The sequence below is a fragment of the Podarcis erhardii genome, assembly GCF_964252035.2.
Source record: "Podarcis erhardii genome assembly, chromosome: W".
Lineage (NCBI taxonomy): Eukaryota > Metazoa > Chordata > Lepidosauria > Squamata > Lacertidae > Podarcis > Podarcis erhardii.
The window spans coordinates 7,990,828-8,015,185 of NC_138506.1; the positions used below are offsets into that span (position 1 = coordinate 7,990,828).

General features: G+C 46.7%; 1 protein-coding gene across 2 annotated transcripts; it reads left to right on the forward strand.

Annotated features, from left to right (window-relative positions):
• The first annotated feature begins 2,889 nt into the window (after positions 1 to 2,889).
• LOC309333223 (uncharacterized protein) lies at positions 2,890 to 15,011 on the forward strand. Of its 2 annotated transcripts, XM_081846648.1 has the most exons (4): positions 2,890 to 2,973; positions 3,348 to 3,866; positions 12,445 to 12,523; positions 14,735 to 15,011. In XM_081846648.1, the coding sequence occupies exons 2-4, from the start codon at positions 3,819 to 3,821 to the stop codon at positions 14,878 to 14,880; spliced, it is 273 nt and encodes a 90-aa protein (XP_081702774.1). In that variant the 5' UTR covers positions 2,890 to 2,973; positions 3,348 to 3,818; the 3' UTR covers positions 14,881 to 15,011. The 2 variants fall into 2 exon arrangements, with proteins under 2 accessions (XP_081702774.1, XP_081702773.1); XM_081846647.1 differs by lacking the exons at positions 12,445 to 12,523; positions 14,735 to 15,011 and having other exon boundaries at positions 3,348 to 5,834.
• The last annotated feature ends 9,347 nt before the right edge of the window (positions 15,012 to 24,358 follow it).

Below are 24,358 nucleotides of genomic sequence, written 5' to 3' on the forward strand. Positions count from 1 at the left end.
TGGAACAACTGATTGGTTCAAAATTGGGAAAGGAGTACAGCAAGGCTGTATATTGTCTCCCTGCTTATTTAACTTATATGCAGAATTCATCATGCGAAAGGCTGGGCTGGATGAATCCCTAGCCGGAATTAAGATTGCCGGAAGAAATATCAACAACCTCAGATATGCAGATGACACAACCTTGATGGCAGAAAGTGAGGAGGAATTAAAGAACCTTTTATTGAGGGTGAATGAGGAGAGGGCAAAATATGGTTTGAAGCTCAACATCAAAAAAAACGAAGATCATGGCCACTGGTCCCATCACCTCCTGGCAAATAGAAGGGGAAGAAATGGAGGCAGTGAGAGATTTTACTTTATTGGGCTCCGTGATCACTGCAGATGGTGACAGCAGCCACGAAATTAAAAGACACCTGCTTCTTGGGAGAAAAGCAATGACAAACCTAGACAGCATCTTAAAAAGCAGAGACATCACCTTACCAACAAAGGTCCGTAGAGTTAAAGCTATGGTTTTCCCAGTAGTGATGTATGGAAGTGAGAGCTGGACCATAAAGAAGGCTGATCGCCGAAGAATGGATGCTTTTGAATTCTGGTGCTGGAGGAGACTCTTGAGAGTCCCATGGACTGCAAGAAGATCAAACCTCTCCATTCTTAAGGAAATCAGCCCTGAGTGCTCACTGGAAGGACAGATCCTGAAGCTGAGGCTCCAATACTTTGGCCACCTCATGAGAAGAGAAGACTCCCTGGAAAAGACCCTGATGTTGGGAAAGATGGAGGGCACAAGGAGAAAGGGACGACAGAGGACGAGATGGTTGGACAGTGTTGTTGAAGCTACCAGCATGAGTTTGACCAAACTGCGGGAGGCAGTGGAAGACAGGAGTGCCTGGCGTGCTCTGGTCCATGGGGTCACGAAGAGTCGGACACGACTAAACGACTAAACAACAACAACAGGGATCTCCTAACTGCTTCCTGTGGGAATGGGTACCATAGTTTAAGGATGTGCTGTGTAAAGTAGTACTTTCTTTTGTATTATTGTAAACAAAATCTGCCCTTTCCCCCTTATGGGGTATCCAAGAGCCCATATAGAGTCCTTACATAGATTCCCTATTGGTCGGAAAAAATAACAGAGGCCAACCAGAGAATATTGAGAAGCAAAGCAACTAGTAAGCCTGATCTCTATTGATCTGTTGCAACAGGGTGCTCCCCTCACAAGCATTGTTCTGGGAAGAGGAACCCAGAAGAATGGCACGCAAGGCCTTATATAGACATTTTAAATCCCCTGCACTGGAGCTCAAGACCACCACTCCATACATCATACATACATCACAGAAGGGGGGGTAACCTAAGACCACCCCCCAGATACATCATAACTACATCACAGAAAAGGCAGTCTAAAACAGAATATCTGCCCTCCCTTCCCCACAGGTGGGCGGGGTTTGCAGCACCAAGCGAGGCTCACCTTGGCGGGTGCCACCCACCTGCTTGAGCCGGCCTTTGACCCACCCCCAGCCAGGGAGGACAATGGATGGCTGGCCGGGAGTGGACCTAAGGCCAAAAGAAAAGAGGCTGACTCCTTGGCTCAAGCCTCTTTTGCTGTTCTTCCTTCCAGGATCAGGATCAAGAGCGTGTCTAGGTGGCCGGATTGAGGTAAGTTGCCGGCCTTCTTTGCTTTGCCTGGATGGGGGGGGGATTTGACCCCCTCCACCAGACTAGGCCGCAGTTTTGGTGTGCTCGGTTGGACACGTTGCAGCCTTTTCGGTTTTTGTCCCCAGCGTGGGAGGGAGCTTTGCTCTTCGGCCGTTGGCCGGGGTGCTACTGGCGTGAACAGGTGGCACGGCCCCTGGCGGGGCCACTAGTGCGGCCTGCTCGCCTTTTTGTGGCGGTGGGGGGGGGGAGGCATTGCTCCCCCGCCGCCGGTCCGGGGCTCTGCTGACCCGAGCGGGCGGTGCGGGCATTGGGTGGGCCATTTGCGTGGCCGGCTTCCTTTTGCAGCGGCGGGGGGATCGCTCCCCGTTGCACCTCCTGCCGGCCCGGGGCGCCTGCTGACCTGGACAGGCAGCGTGGGCCCGACTAGGCCGCAAACGCGGCCTGTTTGCCTTTTGCGGCGGCAGGGCATTCCTCTGCCGCCGCCAGCCTAGCCGCCATTGCGGGCCCCGGCTGGGCCGTTAGCGCGGCCTACTTGCATTTGCGGCAATGGTGGTGGCGTTGCCCCCTGCCTCGGCCAGCCGCTGGCCCGGGGTGCTGCCGCCGGCCCGGGTGGGCTGCGCGAGCCTGACTAGGCTGCGGTGGTGGCCTCCTTGCCTTTTGTGTTTGCTTTTGCAGCGGCGGCGGGGGGGGCATTGTTCCCCTACAGCCGCCGGCATGGCCTCAAGGGCCGACCTGCTTGTTTTGCTGGTGGGGGTATGGCATAGCTCCCCTGCTGCCAACCGTGCCGTGGGAGGTGCCTCATCAGGCCCGAGAGGGCCACGGGTTCCTTTGACAACAGGCTGCTTGGGGGGCTTTTCATTTGTCAGCGGCACCGGGGGGGGCCCTCGCCGGGCCCAAGAGGGTGTAGGACGCCCTGGTGGTAGGCCGCATGTCAGCCACCCACTGAAAAATCTTAGAAGTTGTCTGGTTGGGGGGGGTTATGTCAGGCCGCATGGCGGTCATGTTCACCCCCCTCCCCCCGTTCTTTATAGCAGGAGCCCATGATTAAGGATGTGTGCTAACTGCTATTCCTCTTTTGCAGCTTTAGTATTTGTGTGCAGTTAGGTTGGCTGGTTCTGTCCTTAGCCCAAATCTTTTGATTGCAAAATATATTAATAACAACAACAACAACAACAATAATAAATTAAAAACAAGAACAAAACCTGCCATTTTACTCAGGTATTTTGTGGGTTCCAGTAGTGGTGGACATCGCTTCTAGGTGCATTATGTCTCTAGCCATGGCGGCTGAATAATTGGAAGGCTCCCCCTTGCACACAGATGGTGCTATATGTTCTGAAGATTTATTGCTTCTCCATCCAGTTACGCTCCCGCTGCGAGCGTCTGCCAGCTTCTGTTTTCAGCGTAATCACGGGAGAAAGCAAACGAAGCAGAATGCACAGCGAAATGTGAGAAGGACAGTAAATCAGTCCAGACGTTTCTTCTAATCTAGAAGCTTTTTATTTACATGCCAAACAGTCAAATACTCCACCAGAGAATTCAGACATCTTTCTCGGCTGGAAGCCACACTACAACTCAAAAACGAAAGCACTCTTTCACAGCATAACAAGCTGCTGACGTAACGTCCTGGCTTACTTCCTTTGTAAGCCCTTCCCCTCAAGCTCGAGACATAGAAGGTTAATCCTTCACTACACCCAACACTATAGCGGGGGGCACTCCAAGAACCGCAGCAAAGGGCACCCCTAGCAATGCCGTAAAGGCAGCCAACAGAATTAAGAAAAGGGCCTTGTCTTCCGGCCGGAAGGTCCCACCTATGAAGTTAATTATCTCTAAGAAAAAAGTGAGGGATGATGGCCCCTCCACCTCTGATGCCAGGCCCTACAGGGCCCTTCCTAAGAAGAAAAAGCGGGCATACACAGAGGAGCTCACTGCTGAGAGCGATTCTTCCCAGTCCAGTGACGACGATGTGCAGGAATTGCTGCGTCAGAACCACATCCTGCAGCGTCACCTGGCTAGGGCTAAGGAGCGCTTAGATAAGTCTAAGTCCTCTTGTCGACGCTCCCGCGAGGGTAGGCATATGCATAGGTCACCGGTTTCGAGTCCATCAGACAGCTCCTCCAGCCCTGATTTGCGCAGAACACGTCGCATGAAGAAGAGGTCTTGCAGATCAAGGAAGCATGGGCGTTAGTGCAGGATGGACTCTTCTGATTCTTCAGATCTTTCAGGTACGTGTGATTCCTCCTGTGGCGAGTTTGAAGAACGGTGCAAAGGGTACTGGGTTACTACCCACAAGGCCCCTGGCCTGCCTAGTTGGATTTGGGAACGTCGCACCCGGCGCCATCGCCGTGCCTTTGGGGGCCAAGGAACCATGTGGGGAGGATGGGCTTGATGCGAAAGGGAAGGTGCGGGCATCTAACTTCAAGACCACGGATCAGCCTCCTGGCATCCGGCTTAAAAAGAATATACGCAACCGCATTCTAAATGGGGAATTTGTGGACTTGTTTGCCCTGCTCTCCCCAGCTTATTCTTGTAGTTCCAAGTTTAAGCCTGAATCGCGTCGCAAGAAGGAGAAGGCAGTGGATATTGATAGAACTTTTGACAATTGGCTAGCTGCTTTCGCCTCTTACATGGGTTTGGTGGCCGCTGCTTACCCAGATAGGGCGTGGCACTTGGCTAACTATCTGGGCATTATCTTAAAAGCCAAAAAAATGGCAGGGGACTCAGCGGCTTTGGCTTACGATGAGCTGTTCCATGAGAGGGCTGCTGAAGAACCCACGGCCTGTTGGGACATCAAGGATAATGATCTTTGGTCCGAAGTAGTGGCCCCAAACTTCCAAAAAAGGGCTTTTGGGGAGAAGTCAGGTAAACCCCCCTCCAAAGTGCAAAGGGTGGCTATATCAACATGTTGGGAGTTTAATAATGGGTTGTGCAGCAGGGACCGATGCCGCTTTGACCATGCTTGTGAGCGTTGTGGTGGTCCTCACTCACGGACTAAGTGTTTTCGGGCTAAGCCCCCTTTTCGCAGTTTTCGAAAAACAGGATCAGGGAGTGGAGCCAAGGACGCCAAGGGAGACTCAGGAGCCTCTACCTCTGGAGCCCAGCAAGCCAAGGCTGCCTCCCAGAAATGAGGTTTTTTCCACCCTAGCCCCAACCCCTGTCCACCTCTCCGCGATGTTACCTTTGTTACAGGCTTATCCCAACAGGACTGCAGCCAACTACTTGGAAGCAGGGTTTCGTTTTGGCTTCCGTATCCCTGTCTCCAATACACCGGTATCCAGAACCCCTCCCAATCAAAAGTCAGTAATGGAAATGCCCCTTGTTGCTTTTAACAAAATTGAAAAAGAGCGGCGTTTAGGCAGGCTGGCCGGCCCTTCCCCGGCTCCTCCTTTCAAAAAGTTTATAGTTTCCCCTCTTGGCATAGTGCCCAAAAAACTTCCTGGTGAGTTCCGCATGATACACAAGCTTTCTTATCCTAGGGGTGGGTCTGTAAACGACGCCATACCACGGGAGCTTTGTTCAGTTAAATATGCATCCTTGGATGTGGCCATTAAAATGATCAGGGAATTGGGCACTGAGGCCTTATTGGCAAAATGTGACATCGAGTCAGCCTTTCGGCTGCTCCCAGTTCATCCTGAAGATTTTTGGCTGCTTGGATTCAAATTCAGGGATAGCTGGTACTTTGACAAGGCTATGCCCATGGGCTGCTCTGTGGCCTGCGCAGCCTTTGAAACCTTCAGCACATTCATTGAATGGGCCTTCAAAACCACATCTGGTTCCCCTTTTGTGACCCATTACTTAGATGACTTTCTTATCATTGGGGCCCCAGACTCCCCCAACTGTGCCCTATCCCTAGCTACATTCATGCGCCTTGCAGCTGACTTTGGCATACCTCTGGCTGCTGACAAGACCGAGGGCCCTTCGACTATCCTTTCCTACTTGGGTATTGAATTGGACACAATTCGGCAGTCGTCGCGCCTACCGCAAATCAAGTTGGAATCCTTGAAAGTTTTGCTGGAGGCAATGCTTGGGGTTAAGAAGACCACCCTTCGCCAGGTGCAATCCCTGTTGGGTCATCTTAATTTTGCATGTAGAGTAGTGGCGCCAGGCTGTGCCTTTTGTGCCCGTCTGGCACGGCTCACGGCTGGGGGGGTAGCCCCCCACCATTACATCAGGGTGACAAAGCAGATAAAGGACAATCTATTTTATTTTATTTTTAATAAATATTTATTAAGGTTTTTTTTATAAAAGAAATGCACAGATAATAGACAACATTAGTTATGTCATAACAAAATCTCATACCTTCTTTGGACTTCCTCACGTCTCCTGCTCCCACTTACATCATTGAATAATTTTTTCAAGCAAATTATCATCTTATTTACCATCTTATTTCCACTCATTTAAAAATAGTCTAACAATTCTCCAGAAGGTTTATATTTTCCTTAATCTCAATTATCGTCAAATTCCGGTCTAATTTAGTGGTGGCCAATTATTTTATGATCAAGCATCCTTCTTAACATTCAACCAAATTACAATATTTTTGTAGATAAATCTTAAATTTCTTCCAATCCTCTTCAATCCTTTCTTCTCCCAGGTCTCGGATTCTGCCATTCATCTCCGCCAGTTGCATATAGTCCATCAGCTGCATCTGCCACTCTTCCAGTGTGGGTAGATCTTGAGTTTTCCAGTTCTTAGCGATGAGTATCCTTGCTGCCGTTGTTGCATACATACAAAATGTTCGGTCCTTCTTTAACACCTTCTGGTCGACAATACCCAGGAGGAAGGCTTCTGGTTTCTTAGTGAAGGTATACTTAAATACCTTTTTCAACTCATTATATATCATTTCCCAGAAGGCCTTCACTTTAGGGCATGTCCACCAGAGGTGAAAGAATGTTCCTTCATTTTCTTTACATTTCCAACATTTATTATCAGGCAAATGGTATATTTTGGCAAGTTTAACTGGGGTCATGTACCATCTGTATATCATTTTCATTACATTTTCCTTCAAAGCATTACATGCAGTGAAGTTCAGCCCATTGGTCCACAACCTTTCCCAGTCCTCAAACATAATGTTATGCCCAATGTCCTGTGCCCACTTTATCATAGCCGATTTAACCATTTCGTCTTGTGTGTTCCATTTTAACAGCAAGTTATACATTCTAGATAATACCTTAGTCTTTGGTTCTAACAATTCTGTTTCCAACTTCGATTTCTCCACCTGGAACCCTAACTTTTTATCATTTTTAAAAACTTCTTTAATCTGAGCGTAATGTAACCAGTCTCGCACTTTATCCTTCATTTTCTCCAAACTCTGCAATTTCCAATTGACTCCATCTTTATCTAATATTTCCCAATATTTTGGCCATTTGGCCTCCATATTGGGTCTTTTTCGGGCCTTAGCTTCCAGAGGGGAAAGCCACCTCGGAGTTTTGTTTTCCAATAAGTCTTTGTATTTTGTCCAGACATTAAATACTGCTTTTCTGACAATATGGTTTTTAAAGGCCTTGTTGATCTTGACTTTGTCATACCATAGGTATGCGTGCCAACCGAAAGCATTGTTAAAACCTTCCAGATCCAATACATCAGTGTCTTCGAGAAGTAGCCAGTCTTTTAGCCAGCAGAAGGCTGCGGCTTCATAGTACAACTTTAAGTCTGGCAGGGCAAAGCCCCCTCTTTCTTTCGCGTCAGTTAATATCTTAAACTTAATTCTGGGCTTTTTGCCCTGCCAGACAAATTTAGAAATATCTCTCTGCCACTTCCGGAAGCACTCCGTCTTGTCCACAATTTGCAATGTTTGAAACAAAAACAACATCTTTGGCAATACATTCATCTTAATAGCCGCAATTCGGCCTAACAAAGAAAGCTTCAATCTGGTCCAACTGTCCAAGTCTCTCTTAATTTCAGACCAACATTTTTCATAATTATCCTTAAATAGACTCAGATTTTTTGCTGTCATGTTTAGCCCTAGGTACTTTACTTTTTTTACCATAGCTAATTCTGTTTCTCTCTGAAACCGTTCTGACTCTGTGTCTGTCAGATTTTTTCCCAGCACCTTAGTTTTCTGTTTATTTAGTTTAAATCCTGCCACCCGACCAAAGTCTTGAATCAATTGCAATACTCTTTTCGTACTAGGTTCTGGCTCCTGCAGGGTCAAAACTAGGTCATCTGCAAAAGCTTTAAGTTTGTATTGTTTCGCTCCGACCTGAATCCCTTGCACCAACCGGTCCCCTCTTATCAAATTCAGGAGCACCTCCAGAACCGAAATAAATAACAGAGGGGAAATCAGGCAGCCTTGTCTTGTTCCTTTTTCAATTTTAAACTCTTCTGTAACCACATTATTAACTATCAATTTTGCCTTTTGTTCTGAATATATTGCATCAATTCCGTTCTCAAAACCCCGTCCCACTCCCATTTCTTTTAAATTTCCCTTCATAAATTTCCACGAAATATTATCAAAGGCCTTCTCCGCATCTATAAAAATTAACACTGCTTTTGTATTTATGTCTGTTTGCAAAAGTTCTAAAATGTCAATAATGTTCCTTGTGTTAGCAGACATGTGTCTACCTGGGAGAAAGCCTGCCTGATCATTATGAATTACTTCATTTAAAACTCTTTTAAGTCTACTTGCCAAAACGTCAGCAAATATTTTGTAATCCACATTTAAGAGGGAAATGGGACGGTAGTTCTTGAGTTGTGTCTTTTCAGTTTCTGATTTTGGTATCAAAGTAATAAAAGCTTCTTTCCACGATTCCGGCGCCTTCTTTCCCTCCATAATTTCATTACTGACCTCCATCAATGGTTGTATCAAATAGTCTCTTAGTGTCTTATAATACTTGGAGGTCAGGCCATCTGGCCCTGGAGATTTGCCCAATTTCATGTTCTGAATGGCTTGTTCGATCTCTTGTCGTGTTATTTTACTGTTCAGGAGTGATCTATTTTCTTGTGACAGTTTTTTAAGTCCATTTTTTTCCAAAAATTGTTTAATCTCAGCCTCATCCTGTGGCCCTTGGGTGTATAATTTTTTGAAATATTTCTGGAAACACTTTCTAATCTCCACGGGGTTCTGGATGTTTCTTCCTTCAATTTCCAGGTTTGTGACTATATTTAACTTTTGTCTCTTCTTCAACTGCCAAGCCAGCAGTTTCCCACATTTATTTGCCAATTCAAAAGTTTTTTGTTTCATTAATTTAATCTTCCACTCTATTTCCTGGTTTATCAGTTTAGAATATTGTGCCTGATGGAGTTTAATTTCTCTCAGAATCGGCTGTGACTTCGGATTTGATCTTAACTTCTTCTCTAACTCTTTAATTTTCTCCAAAATCTTATCTTTCCTCTCATTTTGTGTTCTTTTCTTTACAGCATTCTGTTGTATCAAGAACCCCCTCATCACGGCTTTGCTTGCGTCCCAGATGATTCTTTTTTCCACCATGGTGTTCATGTTTATCTCAAAGTAGTCCTTCAAAACTTTTTGGGCCTTCTTAGTAATCTCCTGATCTCTGAACAAATTGTCATTCATCTTCCATCTAAAGGAACCGGTTGGTAATAATGTCATGTCCATTTTCAGTGCATTATGGTCGGAGCAGGTCTTTGGGCAGATTTCCACTTTCCTGACCTTGGGTGCCAGACCTCTAGTTATCCATATTTGGTCGATTCTTGTCCAAGTCAGCTGGGCTTCAGAGAAAAATGTACCTTCTTTTCCCAAGGGGTTCTTCATTCTCCAGATGTCAATCCAATCCATATTGTCTGTCATTTCAAAAAAGGTCTTTGGTAGTCTGCCATCTTTCGTAACATTTTGACTTTGTGACTTATCCATGTTAGTTGATACGACCCCATTCATATCTCCCATCATAATGATGTTGTCATAGTCCAGATAATCCAGCATTGTCTCATGCAACTTCTTATAAAATTCCGATTTCCCTTCATTTGGTGCATAGATTCCTAATAGCAAAATCTTCTCTCCTTGGTGTTGTATTTCGATTGCCAAAATTCTTCCATGTTCATCTTTGAATAAAAATTTTGGTGACAGGCTCTCTTTTGCATAAATCACCACGCCTCTCTTCTTTACTGTGTCTGAAGATATAAATTCCTGACCAAGTCTTTTGTTTATTAACACTTTTCTATGGAGCCTAGTCACATGTGTTTCTTGTAAACAAATAATGTCCAATTGTTCCTTTTTTAATATGTAAAAAATTTTCCTCCTTTTTTCCGGGATGTTACAGCCATTTATATTCCAGCTCAAGAGTTGCAGAGACATCCTGAATAGATCTGGTTATTTTTCTGGGGGTAGTACTTTGTTCTCCAGGTCTTTAGGGTCCGAGGGTGCAGGTACCCCTGGTGGTTCAGGCCCCGAGGGTAATTCAAGTCCTTTATGAAGGTCCTCTCCGTATGCAGTCAGAAACTTATCTTTGTCTTCCGATGTTCTAATTTTAATCTTCTTCCCTCTAAAAGTGAAAGATAATCCTTGGGGAAAATCCCACCTGAAGATGATTGAGTTGCTCCTCAACAGTCTTGCTAGTTCCAAATACTCAGATCTAAGATCCAAAAGTTGTTTAGGAATATCCTTGTAAATTTCAATTCTTTTGTCCAAGATGTCCAGTGACTTTCCGTAGTGCAGGCCCAAAATCTTGTCCCTTTCCTCCTTTGATCTCAATGTTATCAAACAGTCTCTGGGTTTGTCTTTCTTTATAAGTCTTCCAAGCCTGAAAGCTGATACGATTTTAAAGTCTTTTTCCTCTAGGTTCCAGGACTTGGAAAATATTTTGGTCAGAAACTCAGCTAAGTTGTCTTCTTCCACTTCTGGTACCGACCTTATCCTTAAGTTAGTCTCCCTGTTCCGCAGTTCAATCATAGAGAGGTAGGTCTGGTGTTCACCTACTTGTTTACTGAGTGGTTTTACCTCTTTCTCTAACTTTCCAAGTCTTTGGCTGGTATCTTCAGCCAGTTTCCGATTTTCACCTGCAGCCTCCTTCAATTCTCCAATTGCTTGTGCATTCTGTGCCACTTGTCCAGTTAATCTATTTAAAGATTCTGTGTTTTGGTCGATTTTAAATGTTTGCTCATCGGCTTTTTTATCCAAAGATTCCACTCTTTTGTCCAAAGATTCCATTTTTTCATAGATTTTCTCTAAAATAGAGGCAGTTGTTCCTGAGGCCATATCTTCCAATTGTAATTCCTCAGTTTCTCCTTCCCCTGCCCGTGGCAGAGAAACAGCTTCTTCCTCAGAAAGCAAAATAGGCACAGACGATCTACGTAACTGTAAGGCTGAGGCTAAGGTTGTTTGTCTGGTTCTTACTCTAGGTTCCTTTTCCTTAGACTCCTTTTTTCTTGCACCACTCATTCCAAAGTTATCTAAAAGTCAAGGTCAAGCTGAGTTATTCCCATGAGAAAGAAACGGCCCAGATGGTGACAGTCAGGCAGGAGGCCGGGAAAGAGAAAGTAAAACAATGTCACTGCTGTAAATCCCAAGACCTCTAGGGGGAGCTTTAAATGTCTTTCGGGAAGAGATCAATTCCAGTAAAGTTTATAAAATCAAAATTAATGTCCAGAAACCTTCAAATAAAAAGTTTGGCAGAGTTGGTATTCAAAGAACTCAATATCTCAAACAGTGCTTGCTGGTATTCCAAATGGTGCCTCACAGTAGCAAATCCAAACCCCTCAGATTGTTTCCAAGTTTAAATTCAAAGTATCCAGATCTGCAGACTGACTGCTACAGTTACTCAGGCAGTTCCAGCACCTGGGTTTCTTACTTAAATTGTAATTCCAATAGAAGAGGATGTCACAGTCCAAATAAAAAGCATAAAATCCAATGCTTACAGTCCTTATTCTACTTCAAAAGGAGTTCAGTGGGTGCTCAGATCCATTAGATTAAAAGTTCACTCTCTGCCTCCACTCCTCCTGCTCTTTGCTTTGAAGTTCAGTAGCAGCGGAAGACGGACTTCCTTTTTTTCCCGTCACTCCGCTTTCAGCCAAATTCAGTAACTTTTAAGTCTTTAAGTTTTTTAAAAGTCCTTATTACTCATGGGTTGTTGCTTTCCGAAACAAAACTTCAGGAAGAAAGGTCAGCGCTCACCGGCAACAGCTACGCGGCTTCGCTCCGTTGATTGCGGAACGACCCTCAGCGCCGCTACCCCCTCCGCGATCCGGAGCCCCTTACGGGGTTCCTTCAACGTTTTGGGGGCAGCTCCTGGCGCCCGCCGGGTCCCAAGACTGCAGGCTTCTGCTGCCTGCAGTTTTCCGATGTGGGTCTCCGCTTCGCCGTAGCGGACGACCCGTTCTCAGCGGAGCTTCCCTCTCCCGGTTAGGAGAGGGCAGCCATTACCGATCGCGCCGCCTCCGGAAGTTGACATAAAGGACAATCTAAGGGTTTGGCTTGCATTCCTGCAGGATTATAATGGGGTTTCTTTTTGGCAGAAGTGCCTTAACCCCGGGGCGGAGTTCCAGGTTCATTCTGATGCTTCTGGCCACTTTGGCTTTGGCGTGTTCTTCAGGGGACATTGGTGCGCCCAGCCGTGGCCCTCTTCTTGGCATGCAGCAGGCATTACTCGGGATTTAACCTTTCTGGAGTTCTTTCCTATTCTAGTCGCCATTCGCATCTGGGGAACCCTCTTTTTGAATTCCAGGGTCTGTTTCTGGTCTGACAATCAAGCAGTGGTAAGAGTTATATCTAGGCAGTCAGCAAAGTCCCAGAGGGTCATAAGGGTCCTGCGCCTGTTTGTCTTGGAGTGCCTGTGGCACAATATTTATTTCACTGCCCGCTTCATACCTGGCCTTAACAATAACATTGCTGATGCCCTGTCTCGTTTCCAGATGGAGCGTTTCCGCGAACTGGCACCAGGAGCAGCCCAGTCCCCAGACGCCTTCCCAGACGATCTGTGGGAGATTGGAAGTGAGAAGTAAACCAGAGAGTATTGGCAGCAATAGCACCCTCCACTAGACGTTCTTATTCCAGGGCCTGGGATGCCTTTGGGCACTTTCGTGGCTCTGTAACGTCTGAGGAGGCGCATCTGACGAGGTGCATCTGAGGAGGAGGTGCTTCAGTTCTTGGTGCTCCTAAAGCGCAAGGGCCTTGCCATAAAAACTTTAATGCTTTACAGGGCAGCTATTTCTTTCTTTTGTAAATTCTGTCACTGGCCAGATCCCAGTGACAGCTTCCATGTCAAGAAGTTACTGGCTGGGTGGCGGCGTGTCATTCCCCCCTCGTCAGGATGGCAGGAAACCTATCATCATAGACATACTTTATCTAATTTGGAAAAAACTACCAGAGATCTGCTGGTCAAATTTCGAAACGCGTCTCTTTCGGGCAGCATTTTCCCTAGCCTTTTTTGGTGCCATGTGCATTGGGGAGTGTTTGGCTGGGCCCCTGCAATCAGGGTTGGCAGACAACGACATCAAGTTCTCTGGGCATATGTTGAATGTTAAGATTCGGTCCTCAAAAACTGACCAGTTGCGGAAATAATAATAATAATAATAATTTATTATTTATACCCCGCCCATCTGGCTGGGCCTCCCCAGCCACTCTGGGCGGCTTCCATAAAAACCAAAAATACAGTAAAATATCACATGTTAAAAACTTCCCTAAACAGGGCTGCCTTAAGATGTCTTCTGAATGTCAGGTAGTTGTTTATCGCTTTGACATCTGCTGGAAGGGCGTTCCACAGGGCGGGCGCCACTACCGAGAAGGCCCTCTGCCTGGTTCCCTGTAGCTTTGCTTCTTGCAATGAGGGAACCGCCAGAAGGCCCTCGGTGCTGGACCTCAGCGTCCGGGCAGAATGATGGGGGTGGAGACGCTCCTTCAGGTATACTGGACCGAGGCCGTTTAGGGCTTTAAAGGTCAGCACCAACACTTTTAATTGTGCTCGGAAACGTACTGGGAGCCAATGTAGGTTTTTCAAGACCGGTGTTATGTGGTCTCGGCGGCCGCCCCCAGTCACCAGTCTAGCTGCCGCGTTCTGGATTAGTTGTAGTTTCCGAGTCACCTTCAAAGGTAGCCCCACGTAGAGTGCATTGCAGTAGTCCAAGCGGGAGATAACCAGAGCATGCACCACTCTGGCGAGACAGTCCGCAGGCAGATAGGGTCTCAGCCTACGTACCAGATGGAGCTGGTAAACAGCTGCCCTGGACACAGATTTGACCTGTGCCTCCATGGACAGCTGTGAGTCCAAAATGACTCCCAGGCTGCGCTCCTGGTCCTTCAGGGGCACAGTTACCCCATTCAGGACCAGGGAATCCTCCACACCTGCCCACCTCCTGTCCCCCCAAAACAGTACTTCTGTCTTGTCAGGATTCAACCTCAAGCTGTTAGCCGCCATCCATCCCCCAACTGCCTCCAGACACTCACACAGGACCTTCACCGCCTTCACTGGTTCTGATTTAAAAGAGAGGTAGAGCTGGGTATCATCTGCATACTGATGAACAACCAGCCCCAATCTCCTGATGATCTCTCCCAGCGGCTGCATGTAAATGTTGAAAAGCATGGGGGAGAGGACAGAACCCTGAGGCACCCCACAAGTGAGAGCCCAGAGGTCTTAACACTTATCCCCCACCACCACTTTCTGAACACGGCCCAGGAGGAAGGAGCGGAACCACTGTATGACAGTGCCCCCAGCTCCCAGCCCCTCAAGACGGTCCAGAAGGATGTTATGGTCGATGGTATCAAACGCCGCTGAGAGATCCAGCAGAACTAGGAAACAACTCTCACCTTTGTCCCTAGCCCGCCGGAGATCATCAACCAGTGACCAGGGGTCACGATCGCGCTGTCCCCAACGGAACAGGTGGGCCCCTGCCCATATCGCGACACACACCGCTTCTTCAGGGTCCGGCCCCAGTGCAAGGGCCCTTTCTTCATTCACTCAAACACGCACCCTTTGACGCGATCACAATTCACAGCGGTTTTACGCAAAGCCTTATCTGCTTGCGGTATTAGTCCCCAGGAATATTCCGGGCACTCGTTTCGTATCGGGGCTGCTACTTCAGCAGTGATACAGGGTTGGGACCCCGCACACATCAAGACACTGGGCCGCTGGCGCTCGACAGCCTACAAAAGTTACATCCGTCCCGGCTCCTCCTCCTTATCACTTGCAATTTAATTGTCTTACAGGTTTGCTCACCATGAAGATCTGGGTGATAGGCCACAGCATTGTCCATTGGGCAGCGGATTATGCACGGTCTCAAAATTGTGGCCTTAACCTTAACATCCACCCCAAGGTACGCTTTTATTGGATGGCCCAGCGGGGCATGCGTTGACGGAGCTTGATGCCCATGCTGCGTAGTGCCGCAGCGACCCATGATCCTCCAAGGGTCTTGATTATACATGCGGGGGGAGAACGATCTAGTGGAGCAAAAAGGCATTGCCCTTACCCTTGCTGCAAGGGCAGATCTAAAAAGCTGCATGCCTTGTACCCAGCAATGACCATCGGCTGGTCCAATCTCCTGCCCCGTCTTCACTGGAGGGGGGCTTCCAATCCCTCTCGCCTCAATTATGCGGTGAGTAAAATTAACAGGGCCATGCACAACACCATGCGCCAAATTGGTGGGTTCTCGATCCCACCATCACATCAGATAGAGTTGACCTATTCCGGGGGGACGGGGTGCACCTGACCCCACTGGGCAATGACGTCTGGCTCCACAACTTGCGACCAGCCCTTGGGGACTGGATAGATTGCAGGGTTTAATTGGTCCTCGGTTGTGGGACTTGGCGACGAGGCCCCTTAGGGCCTCGAGTGGCGGTTTTAGGCCTTGGCAAGGTAGCCTTTAGTCTAACATCAAGTTGGGGGGGATGCATTCATGCTCCCTCCCCATGCGGCGGCGCGTGCAGGTCCCATTAAAAGGCAAACCGGGAGTCCCTGGCCCCAGAGCGGCGGCATGTAGGTCAAACTCCCCGGACGAGGTCAGTGGAAGGGCATGCTGTGTAAGTTTGCGCTTTGCAGTCCCCTCTCACTGGGCCTCAACTGCCTGCATATCCTCAGCCAGGCGGGCTGAGAGGGTTACCTGCCAAGGCCTGTGCCAAGTTTCCCACTTCCGAAGTTCAATAAAGTGGCCAATTTGAACCCATACTCTGGTCTCTTGTGTTATCAATTGGGAAAAGGGGTAGGCACCACAGACAGGGTTTAGTGCGTGTGCCCGCAAATTTGAATGTTGTTTTTCTCCTGTCATTGTTTATCTCCTGTCTGGCAGGTTACTTGATTGGATTGCCTGGGGAGCCTGGCCAGTCTTTTGTAATGATAAATACTTAGTTCCTGGGCCAGGTCACAGGCTCACACCCTATTCATATCTTAAATGTGCCCTTAAGACAGGATTTGTGAAAGAAAAAACAATGGGGAGGATTTTCCATTTTCCTTTGACCTTGCAGAGAAAACATTTGCTCAGTTTAGGAATCAAAATGGTTTCAGGTCAGTCTTCCTGTGCTGATCTATGTACGTGCTTGGTTGGTACACTTATGAACATTTAACATATATCTAAGACCTCAAAATTCCTATCACAGTATGTCTTGAATCTGTTGACATTTGGCTTTATTGGGTGCCTACTACTTCTAGTATTGTGAGACAGGGAGAAAAGTTTTGTCACCTCTTACTTGCCTTTTCCCTACATGAATAACTTGCAAATGCTGCAACTTTTAATGGCAGTTTCCAGTTCTTGCCTTCAGCTGTTCATTAGGGCTTGCAAACCCTGGTGCCATACATATACCTAGACAGATGGTCAGATAGCTATAGGTCAAGAGGTCATGGCAGGGATGAAACGGACTCTCCTATCAAATGCTGCCATAGGCTACATTCAACCTGGGCTTGTCACATCCCCTCTGTGACCAAGCTCATCTCTGCCGCTCTTGCACCCTGGGCAGGAGTTGCTTGATTATAAAGCCGGTTCCCTCTGCTGCTGCTTAGAATCTGGACCCAGATCACCTTTTCTTGTTGGCTATGCTGTATCTTGGAATTGGGGCCAGCCCAAGACATTTTGGCATCTGAAGCGAACCACAGGGAAGAAGGGGTGAGTGAAGTTCTGCATCAGGAATAAGAAGTGGAACAGGGAAGAAGGGGTGAGTGAAGTTCTGCATCAGGAATAAGAAGTGGAACAGGAAAGAGACACTTTCTGAATCAAGTTGGCTGGGTGCAGAATGCAGGAGACCCCAGAGAGCAGGAAGGAGTGAGCCACAGCTGTTGCTCTCACCACAGCAGCAGCAGTGGGAGATGCATTCCTTGAAGGTTGAATCTGCTGCCTCTGTGGATCTTGATGCCCTAAGCGGTTGCCTCACTTTGCCTCATGGGCAAACCAGCACTGCTTGGAATGTCTGGGATTATGATGCTGCCGATTCACTCAATATTTTCCCTCAATAGCTGTCTGCCTTTGCTTCTTGGTAGATGAAAGCAAAGCACTTTGGAAGCCAGCTAGGCTCTTTACAATATGCCTTGAGTGACCCATGCAGCTAGATCGAAGCTGGGTTTGCTGACAAGTACCTTGGTGCCATTGCAAAGAAAGTCTGCAATCCTAAGCATACTGACAGCACCTAATGCATGGTAAACCAACAGGGCTCGTTTTGAGTAAAACCATTAGAGATGGGGCTGCTGGAAAAAACTTCTCTAAACCTCCAAGTAAGTCCAAACCACAATCCTGAGAAAGCATTGGATTAAAAAAAGAAATGTTGCTGGAAAGCTGCATACAGATGCCTAAATTACTATTTTTAATTTTATTAATTAAATGTATCCCTCTCCTTTTGGCAACTCAGAGCAGCTTAGAAAATGACTTGCATAAAAACCCTATACGTACGTTAAAACCAGGGGGAAAAGAAAAATACAGTACATTAAACAATTGAGCCATTGATAGTTAAAAGCCAAAGGCCTGGTTAAAAAGGAACGATTTTGCCTGGGACCTGAAGAGATGAAAATATGGTACCATGCAGGCATCTCTGGGGAGAATTGTCTCTGTGTACTAAGACCCACAAAGTGCCTCTTCCTCTTGGCAGAGAACATGTCTTCCCCAGGCTGCCTTCCCAGCCTCCCTACTTGAAGAAGACCAGCGCAAAGAAGACTGAGACAATGAGGAGAATGATGGTCACAGAGAAGCAAAGCCTCAAGTTCTCCACAGACGCAGGAGCCTCAGAGTCTCGGGAGGAGGCTCTGTGGGGAAGCTCCACCAAGACAGGGTTCTGCACTTCCTGCACATGGAACCAACTCCGGAAGCTCGGCCCTGAATGGAAACCCGTTGCTGAATACACTGGCACAATGCCACTGACAGTGAAGACAGGAGAGCCGGTCTGGTAGTTTAACTCCACGTTCAGAGTCAGGACTGAGTCACTGAGAGGCAGGTCCAAGGCACCCTGGGGAGTCTTTGCTGCCTCCCGGTTCCTCTCTGTCCTCCAGCTTCGGCTCTTTCTGGGGAGCCATCTCACACAGAAGGGCTTCATTGTTCCTCAAGGCCTGGAGCCCCGCTTCCGGCACAAGGGTCACCATGCAGCAAAATAGAGAAGGCCGTGTTCTGGCAAACCAATTTCCTCAGGCAGGCCAGGCAGAGTGAGTGGCAGCACCACAGCAACTTCGGCACTCGCCCACTCGAAGCCTCCTTGTAGGCCTCGTAGCAAATCCCACATTCTGCCATGCGGCCATCTGGCCGCAAATCAATGGCGGGAAGCAAAAGCACCTCTCCTCTCTTTTCTACTGCCTTTGAGATGGTTTCTTTGGCAGCTCCCCTGCTTTGGGATTCTGACTGAGAACCCCCAGACCACAAAACCAGAGACCCCTTATACTGAGAAGCCCTCTGCCTGTCTATCAGCTCAAATAGTTCGGAACCTAGGGACAGACTCCTTCCAGGTGGCTTTCAAAGACTTCTGACCCAGCTAAATACCAAGAGCAGCGCCCCAGTGTGCTAATTGAGGGCTGCTGGCTGGCAGATAAGGGTGGGATCTTTGTATTCCAAAGCCACACCAAAGCTGAACTTTAATCCTTAATTGATGACTTGTTAACAGAAGCCGGCTTGTTTTGTTTGTTTCCATGGGGCTGGGGTGGGGTCAGTGCTGGGAATTGGCTGTGAGGCATGCCAGCCTAGGAATATCATTCATTGCTTCACAGATTAAAAAACCAAACAAGAGCATGCTAATGCTTACAACCACATGCTCTCCAACATTTCTTCGATGAAAATAGGGACTTCCCATTCCATAATGATAGTTGTACTATTCATACCCCACACATCTTACTGGGTTGCCCCAGCCACTCTGGGCAGCTTCCAACATACATAAAAACATCATAAAACATTAAACAAACTTCCCTATACAGGATTGCCTTCAGATGGCTCAGGGGTCGGATAACTCCATCCCCTCCAACATTTCTCCAATGAAAATAAAGGCGTCCTAAGGAAAAGTGTGACACTCCAAGATCAAATCAGAAACCAGGATGGCTTCTCTAAACCAGGAACATTCTATGGGATGTGAAACACATAGCAGTCAAGTACAACATTCCTAGAATGGACATGCTAGGGGATGATTTGTACCAGTCAGGAGAAAACTTCCTGTTTCCTCCTGAGCTGGGACAAACTTCTTCTGCATGTGACTAGAGGTCAGCGTGGCCTAACCTGGACAGAGGAGCACACCTCCTTCTGTTGCTTCTTCTCCATTTTTGTTTCTTTACGTGCGAGCAAAAGTGACTGCGTGTTCGCAGTAAGCAAACTTTTTAAGAGGGTCAATAAGGGATCTTACCAGGAATCTTAAATAGAGAGGCTCAGATGAGCCTGCAGTAAGCAAACTGCTGTGCGTTTAAAGTGGAATGTTTAAACTGCGTGTTCGCAGTCACTTGGGACTAACTCCCTTATGGGATAGTTCCACACACACACGCACGCGCGCGCGCACACATACATATATATACTTTTGTAACCTAAGTCTGCCTTCAGGGATCCAACTGTGAACTGAATGAAGTGAATAAACTACTTTTATATTGACTTTAATAATATTGTTGTGTCTTACCAGGATCTTACCAGGAATCTTAAATAGAGAGGCTCAGACGAGCCTGCAGTAAGCAAACTGCTGTGCGTTTAAAGTGGAATGTTTAAACTCTGCTAAAATATAGAACTTGCTAACGCAAGTTAGGAAGGATATCATTAAACAATATATCCTCTCCTACTTCCCTGAACATTCCCACACATTCCTGGTAAATATGGACACTTGGAGGTTCTGCAACCAGTGCTATTTTTCTAGAAAAAGATGTGCCAGAACTCACCAGGAACACCAGGAACTTAGAATGGCAATGGTGCCCAGAGGCAGAGCTAGCTGCTCTGGCACCCGGAGCAATGCACTTGCTGCGCACCCTGGGGCAGGGCTAGCTGCCCACAGCGATGGGGCGAGCGTCCCAGGGAGGCGGCGCAGCAATGTCACCCCCCCTCAGGGATGACACCCGGGGCAAGCCGCCCCCCCTTCCTCCACCAGTGATGGCGCCCACCTGAGGCATGCCAGAACTGAGTTCCAGAAAGTTCCAGCTGAAAAAAGCCCTGCTTCCAACATTATAATTATTGTACCAAAGAGCTTCAAAGCTTCTCTCTCTCTCTCTTTCACACACCCCACCTGTCACACACCCCAAACTTACATATTAGCAAAGGCTATTCACCAGGGTTGCCAGTTCAGACCCTTCCATTTCAGGTGTAACAGGGAGTCCTTGGAGCACCCCACAATCACCTAACCATGACTCCCATAGGTTCAGGTCAAGCGTCACAAGAAAGAGACTTTAGCCAGGAAATAGAAACAAAACAGCAGCCAGTAGACCTGATCTTTCATGTTGCAACAAGACTTCCCACTGCCACAAAGACAAAGCAGCCAGAAGCCCCGATCAATGGTTACATCTGTATTTTAAAGTTTCCCATAATACATCTCAGAGTGCATCATCAAGACATCATAGATATGTCACAGTGTGGTCTCAGGTAGAACCTGAGATCCAGGCATACCCCTGTCACGCAAATATAGTCTTTCACACTTACTCCCATCCCAGTACAAAGGAAAGTATTTACAGTTCCTTGGTCCCTGAGTCAAATCAAATACACCCCTCTGTCTTGTCTGGCTTCTTCCCACTATGGGGTGGATAGGCATTGTGATTGAGGTGGTTATCTGTCTGACACTCTTGGGGCAGGATATCACTGGTCATGACTCCTTGAGAAGGCCCTGCAGATGTGACTGTACATATCAGGGATTATGGTGGGCTCACTCACCCCTCCCCTTATACCTCACTTCCCTGGGTCCTAAATGCCATTGGAACTGAGAAGATTGATACAATGAGTGATTTAGTATGAATTTCAAAAGTTTTCCCAATGAGCCAGTGCATAAATACATTTATCATTGAATCGCTACATTTGGTATTGATACTTTTCCTGTTTTCCTTTGTTGGAGACCTGGGGCTCAGCAGGGAGTCACAGATGCCAGAGCTGAGCTTCCCTTACAGATGCAATGCCTTTGCAGATATGTTGCTGTTGTTTTTTCTTGTGTGATAGGAATTTTGAGGTCTAAGATATATGGTTCATAAGTGTACCAACCAAGCACATACATAGATCAGCACAGGAAGACCTACCTGAAACCATTTTGATTCCCAAACTGACCAAATGTTTTCCCTGCAAGGGGGGGGGGGTCAGGGAGCCTTCCCATTGTCTCAGGAATTGAGTAATCAACATTTTAATGGGTGACAGACTATCAGGAAAGGCAATCAGATAACCTGGCAAACAGGAAAAACAACATTCAAATTTCTGTTTTAGACCGCCTTTTCTGTGATGTAGGTATGATGTATCTGGGGTGGTGGTCTTGAGCTACCCCCCTTCTGTGATGTATGTATGCTGTTTCTGGGGGTGGTCTTGATCTACAGGGTGGCAATTTTAAAAGTCTTTATAAAGCCTTGCACGCCATTTTTCTGGGTTCCTCCTCCTTTCCTGCGGGTGAGGGGAGCACCCTGTTGCAACAGATCAATAAAGATCAAGCTTACTAGCTGCTTTGCTTCTCAATATTCTCTGGGTGGCCTCTGTTATTTTCTCCTGCCAATAGGGAACCTACGTAAGGACTCTATATGGGCTCTTGGATACCCCATAAGGGGAAAGGGCAATTTTTGTTTACAACACTTGACACTAGAGGATTTGGTTTGACAGGTGAAAAGACAGAGAAATACCTCTTGTGTGGTATGTGTGTGAGTGAATTGTTTGCTGGTGTGCAGCGGAGATTCTTTATCTTTGTCTCACAGTGTGGCAAGGCAAGGCTTGTGAAGGGTGGGAGGTATTTCACCCCCCTTCCAATTTCCCAGTAACACAGGGCCCGAACCTGAGATGCAAAGACAGTCCCTGGTGATGTCTTGAGGTGTGCCCTGGAGATGGAGGCCAATTGAGGGAGGAGAGCAGAGGAAGGCAGGTAGGGACAGACTGAGAGCAGGCTGAGGTTGGTGGGGCAGTGTGCCATTCGGCCTGATGAACCAGTTTCAACTGCTGGAAAGTTAAATCACATCAATTGGGCACAAGCAACGAGGAGGATTCCAGGCAAAATAAGACACACCCCTTAAAGTCAGCATTATTCTTTTGTGACTGACAGCATGGAGGGGAGGACCTTTCCCAGCTGCAACTGCTGCACCCCCTAAAACTCAGTGGCTTGGTGACGGAAGACCAGCCGTCATTAAATGGTGCTTAGCATAGCATAGAAAAAGGACACAGAGAGACAGCAAGTATTTTCAGGATGGAGAGCAGCTCATTCTGCTTCCCTCTTGTCCGGTAACTTTTTATTATCCTTTGTCTCACAGCCAGCATGGCCCTCTGCTAATGTCTCACGTTACATCATCCGGTCATGGCTTTTACTACACCCATTACCATATAAGGTAATCACTGCCCAAAGGAAACACAACTCCATATAAGGTCAATACATTCTATACACTGCCAGGCACAGAGTGCTGGTCACCGAGGTCAGGAGGCACCCTGCAGTATTACAAGCCTTTGCCATGGCTTTATGACTCCCACATGCCCTCTTTCTTTATTTTATTAATCAGAGTCATATATTTCATTACCAATACAGTTATACCGAGCACGATAAGCAACTCTTGTGAGGCCGGAAGCAGGCCGCTGACGGGAGAACCATGCAGTACATACAGAGATTAAAGAAGGAATACATTGTATACAGCAACACAAAATAATGCAAATAACTACTATAAGGATCACTAAAATCAATAAATGTCGAAGCCAACTCCCATCCGGAAGCCAAGAATATAACCATGCCCATGGATCAACGGAAGGAGGGGGGGCAAACGGATTGTGGGCTACCATGGTTTCCATATGATCGATCGTCGCAGATATGCTTGTTGGCTTTTTGCGGTATGGTAGCGCTGCAGAGAGCTTGCTGGGGAGACCATGCATTAAAAAGAAAGGGACTCAAAAATAACTTAAGCAAGGTTTTAATTACAAAAAAAACAAAAACTCCTTATACACTAAATACATTAACAACAAACTAGACCCAACCACCAACCCAACCCCCAGGGAAATGGGAGAGCTAGGTGCTGCTCCTTATATACTACATGCAAATGCTGACACACCTTAATCAATGCAACTCAGCAGCACCTGCTATGTTTCACAGCTGTAAAGCTGGGTCTCGTTATCTTGCTCTGGCCCTTGCTCTGGCCCCTTAAAGACATACACATTAGGTGGAACAATGATGAACCTTTACATTTAAAGAAACCATTCAACATTTCCCCTGCGGTTCATCATTGTGGAACAAAAACATAAAGCATACTTTGTACATGTTTTTCATGTGTAACCTTTGGAAGTGCTTTTGTAAAAATGTCCGCAATTTGATTATCACCTGGGACATATTCAAATACAATCATTTCGTCAGCAATTAATTTCTTTACAAACTCCAAACGTAATCTTAAGACTCTGGTGCGCTGCGTATTGTTTTCTGAACATAGGATAGCAAGTCCACTCTGGGAATCAAGGTAAACTTTAACTGGTAGTGTTACTTGCATCTGTAGGTCTGCGAATACTTGCAGATACCATTCTACATCACGAGTGGCCTGAACGCATGCACATAATTCACTCTCTGTTGTGGAGAGACAAATAATGGTTTGTGTCTGGGACTTCCATTCAAACGGACAACCATTATAACAAAACACCATACCAGACACACCCCTGCAATTATTTTGTTCCACTGCATGAGATGCATCGCAGAAAATTTCAAAACCTTTGTCAATACTTGATGTAAACTGCAACCTATAATGTTTGGTATGTTTAAGGTACATTACCACTCTCTTAAGAGCAGAGAAACATTGTGTAGTAGGTTTTTCCACAAATTTTGCCAGAAAGTGAAAAGCATAAGTTATATCTGGTCTTGAGATTCTTTGAATTAAATTTAGCTTGCCTATAGCAGAACGATACAAAGTTTTGTTAGGAAATGGCTTATCTTTACCTGTAAAGGTGAAACCACACACCATAGGCGTTTCCTTCCCATTTGCATTTTCTAAACGTAGCATTTCAACAAGGTCATCAATTTTTGCAGTTTGATGAACCAGAAAAGATCCATTTTTGCCTTTCTCAATTTGCATGGATAAGTAATTTTTAGCTATGCCTAATTCCACCACATCAAATTTCTTCTGTAACTGTGAAACTACCTCTTCATATTCCTGTTTAGTTTTTGTAGAAATTAACACATCATCTACATACACACATATTTTTGTCACAGAGTTTGCCCTTTCCTTTATAAATACACAATTGTCTGCCTTTCCTTGTGAAAAACCAATAG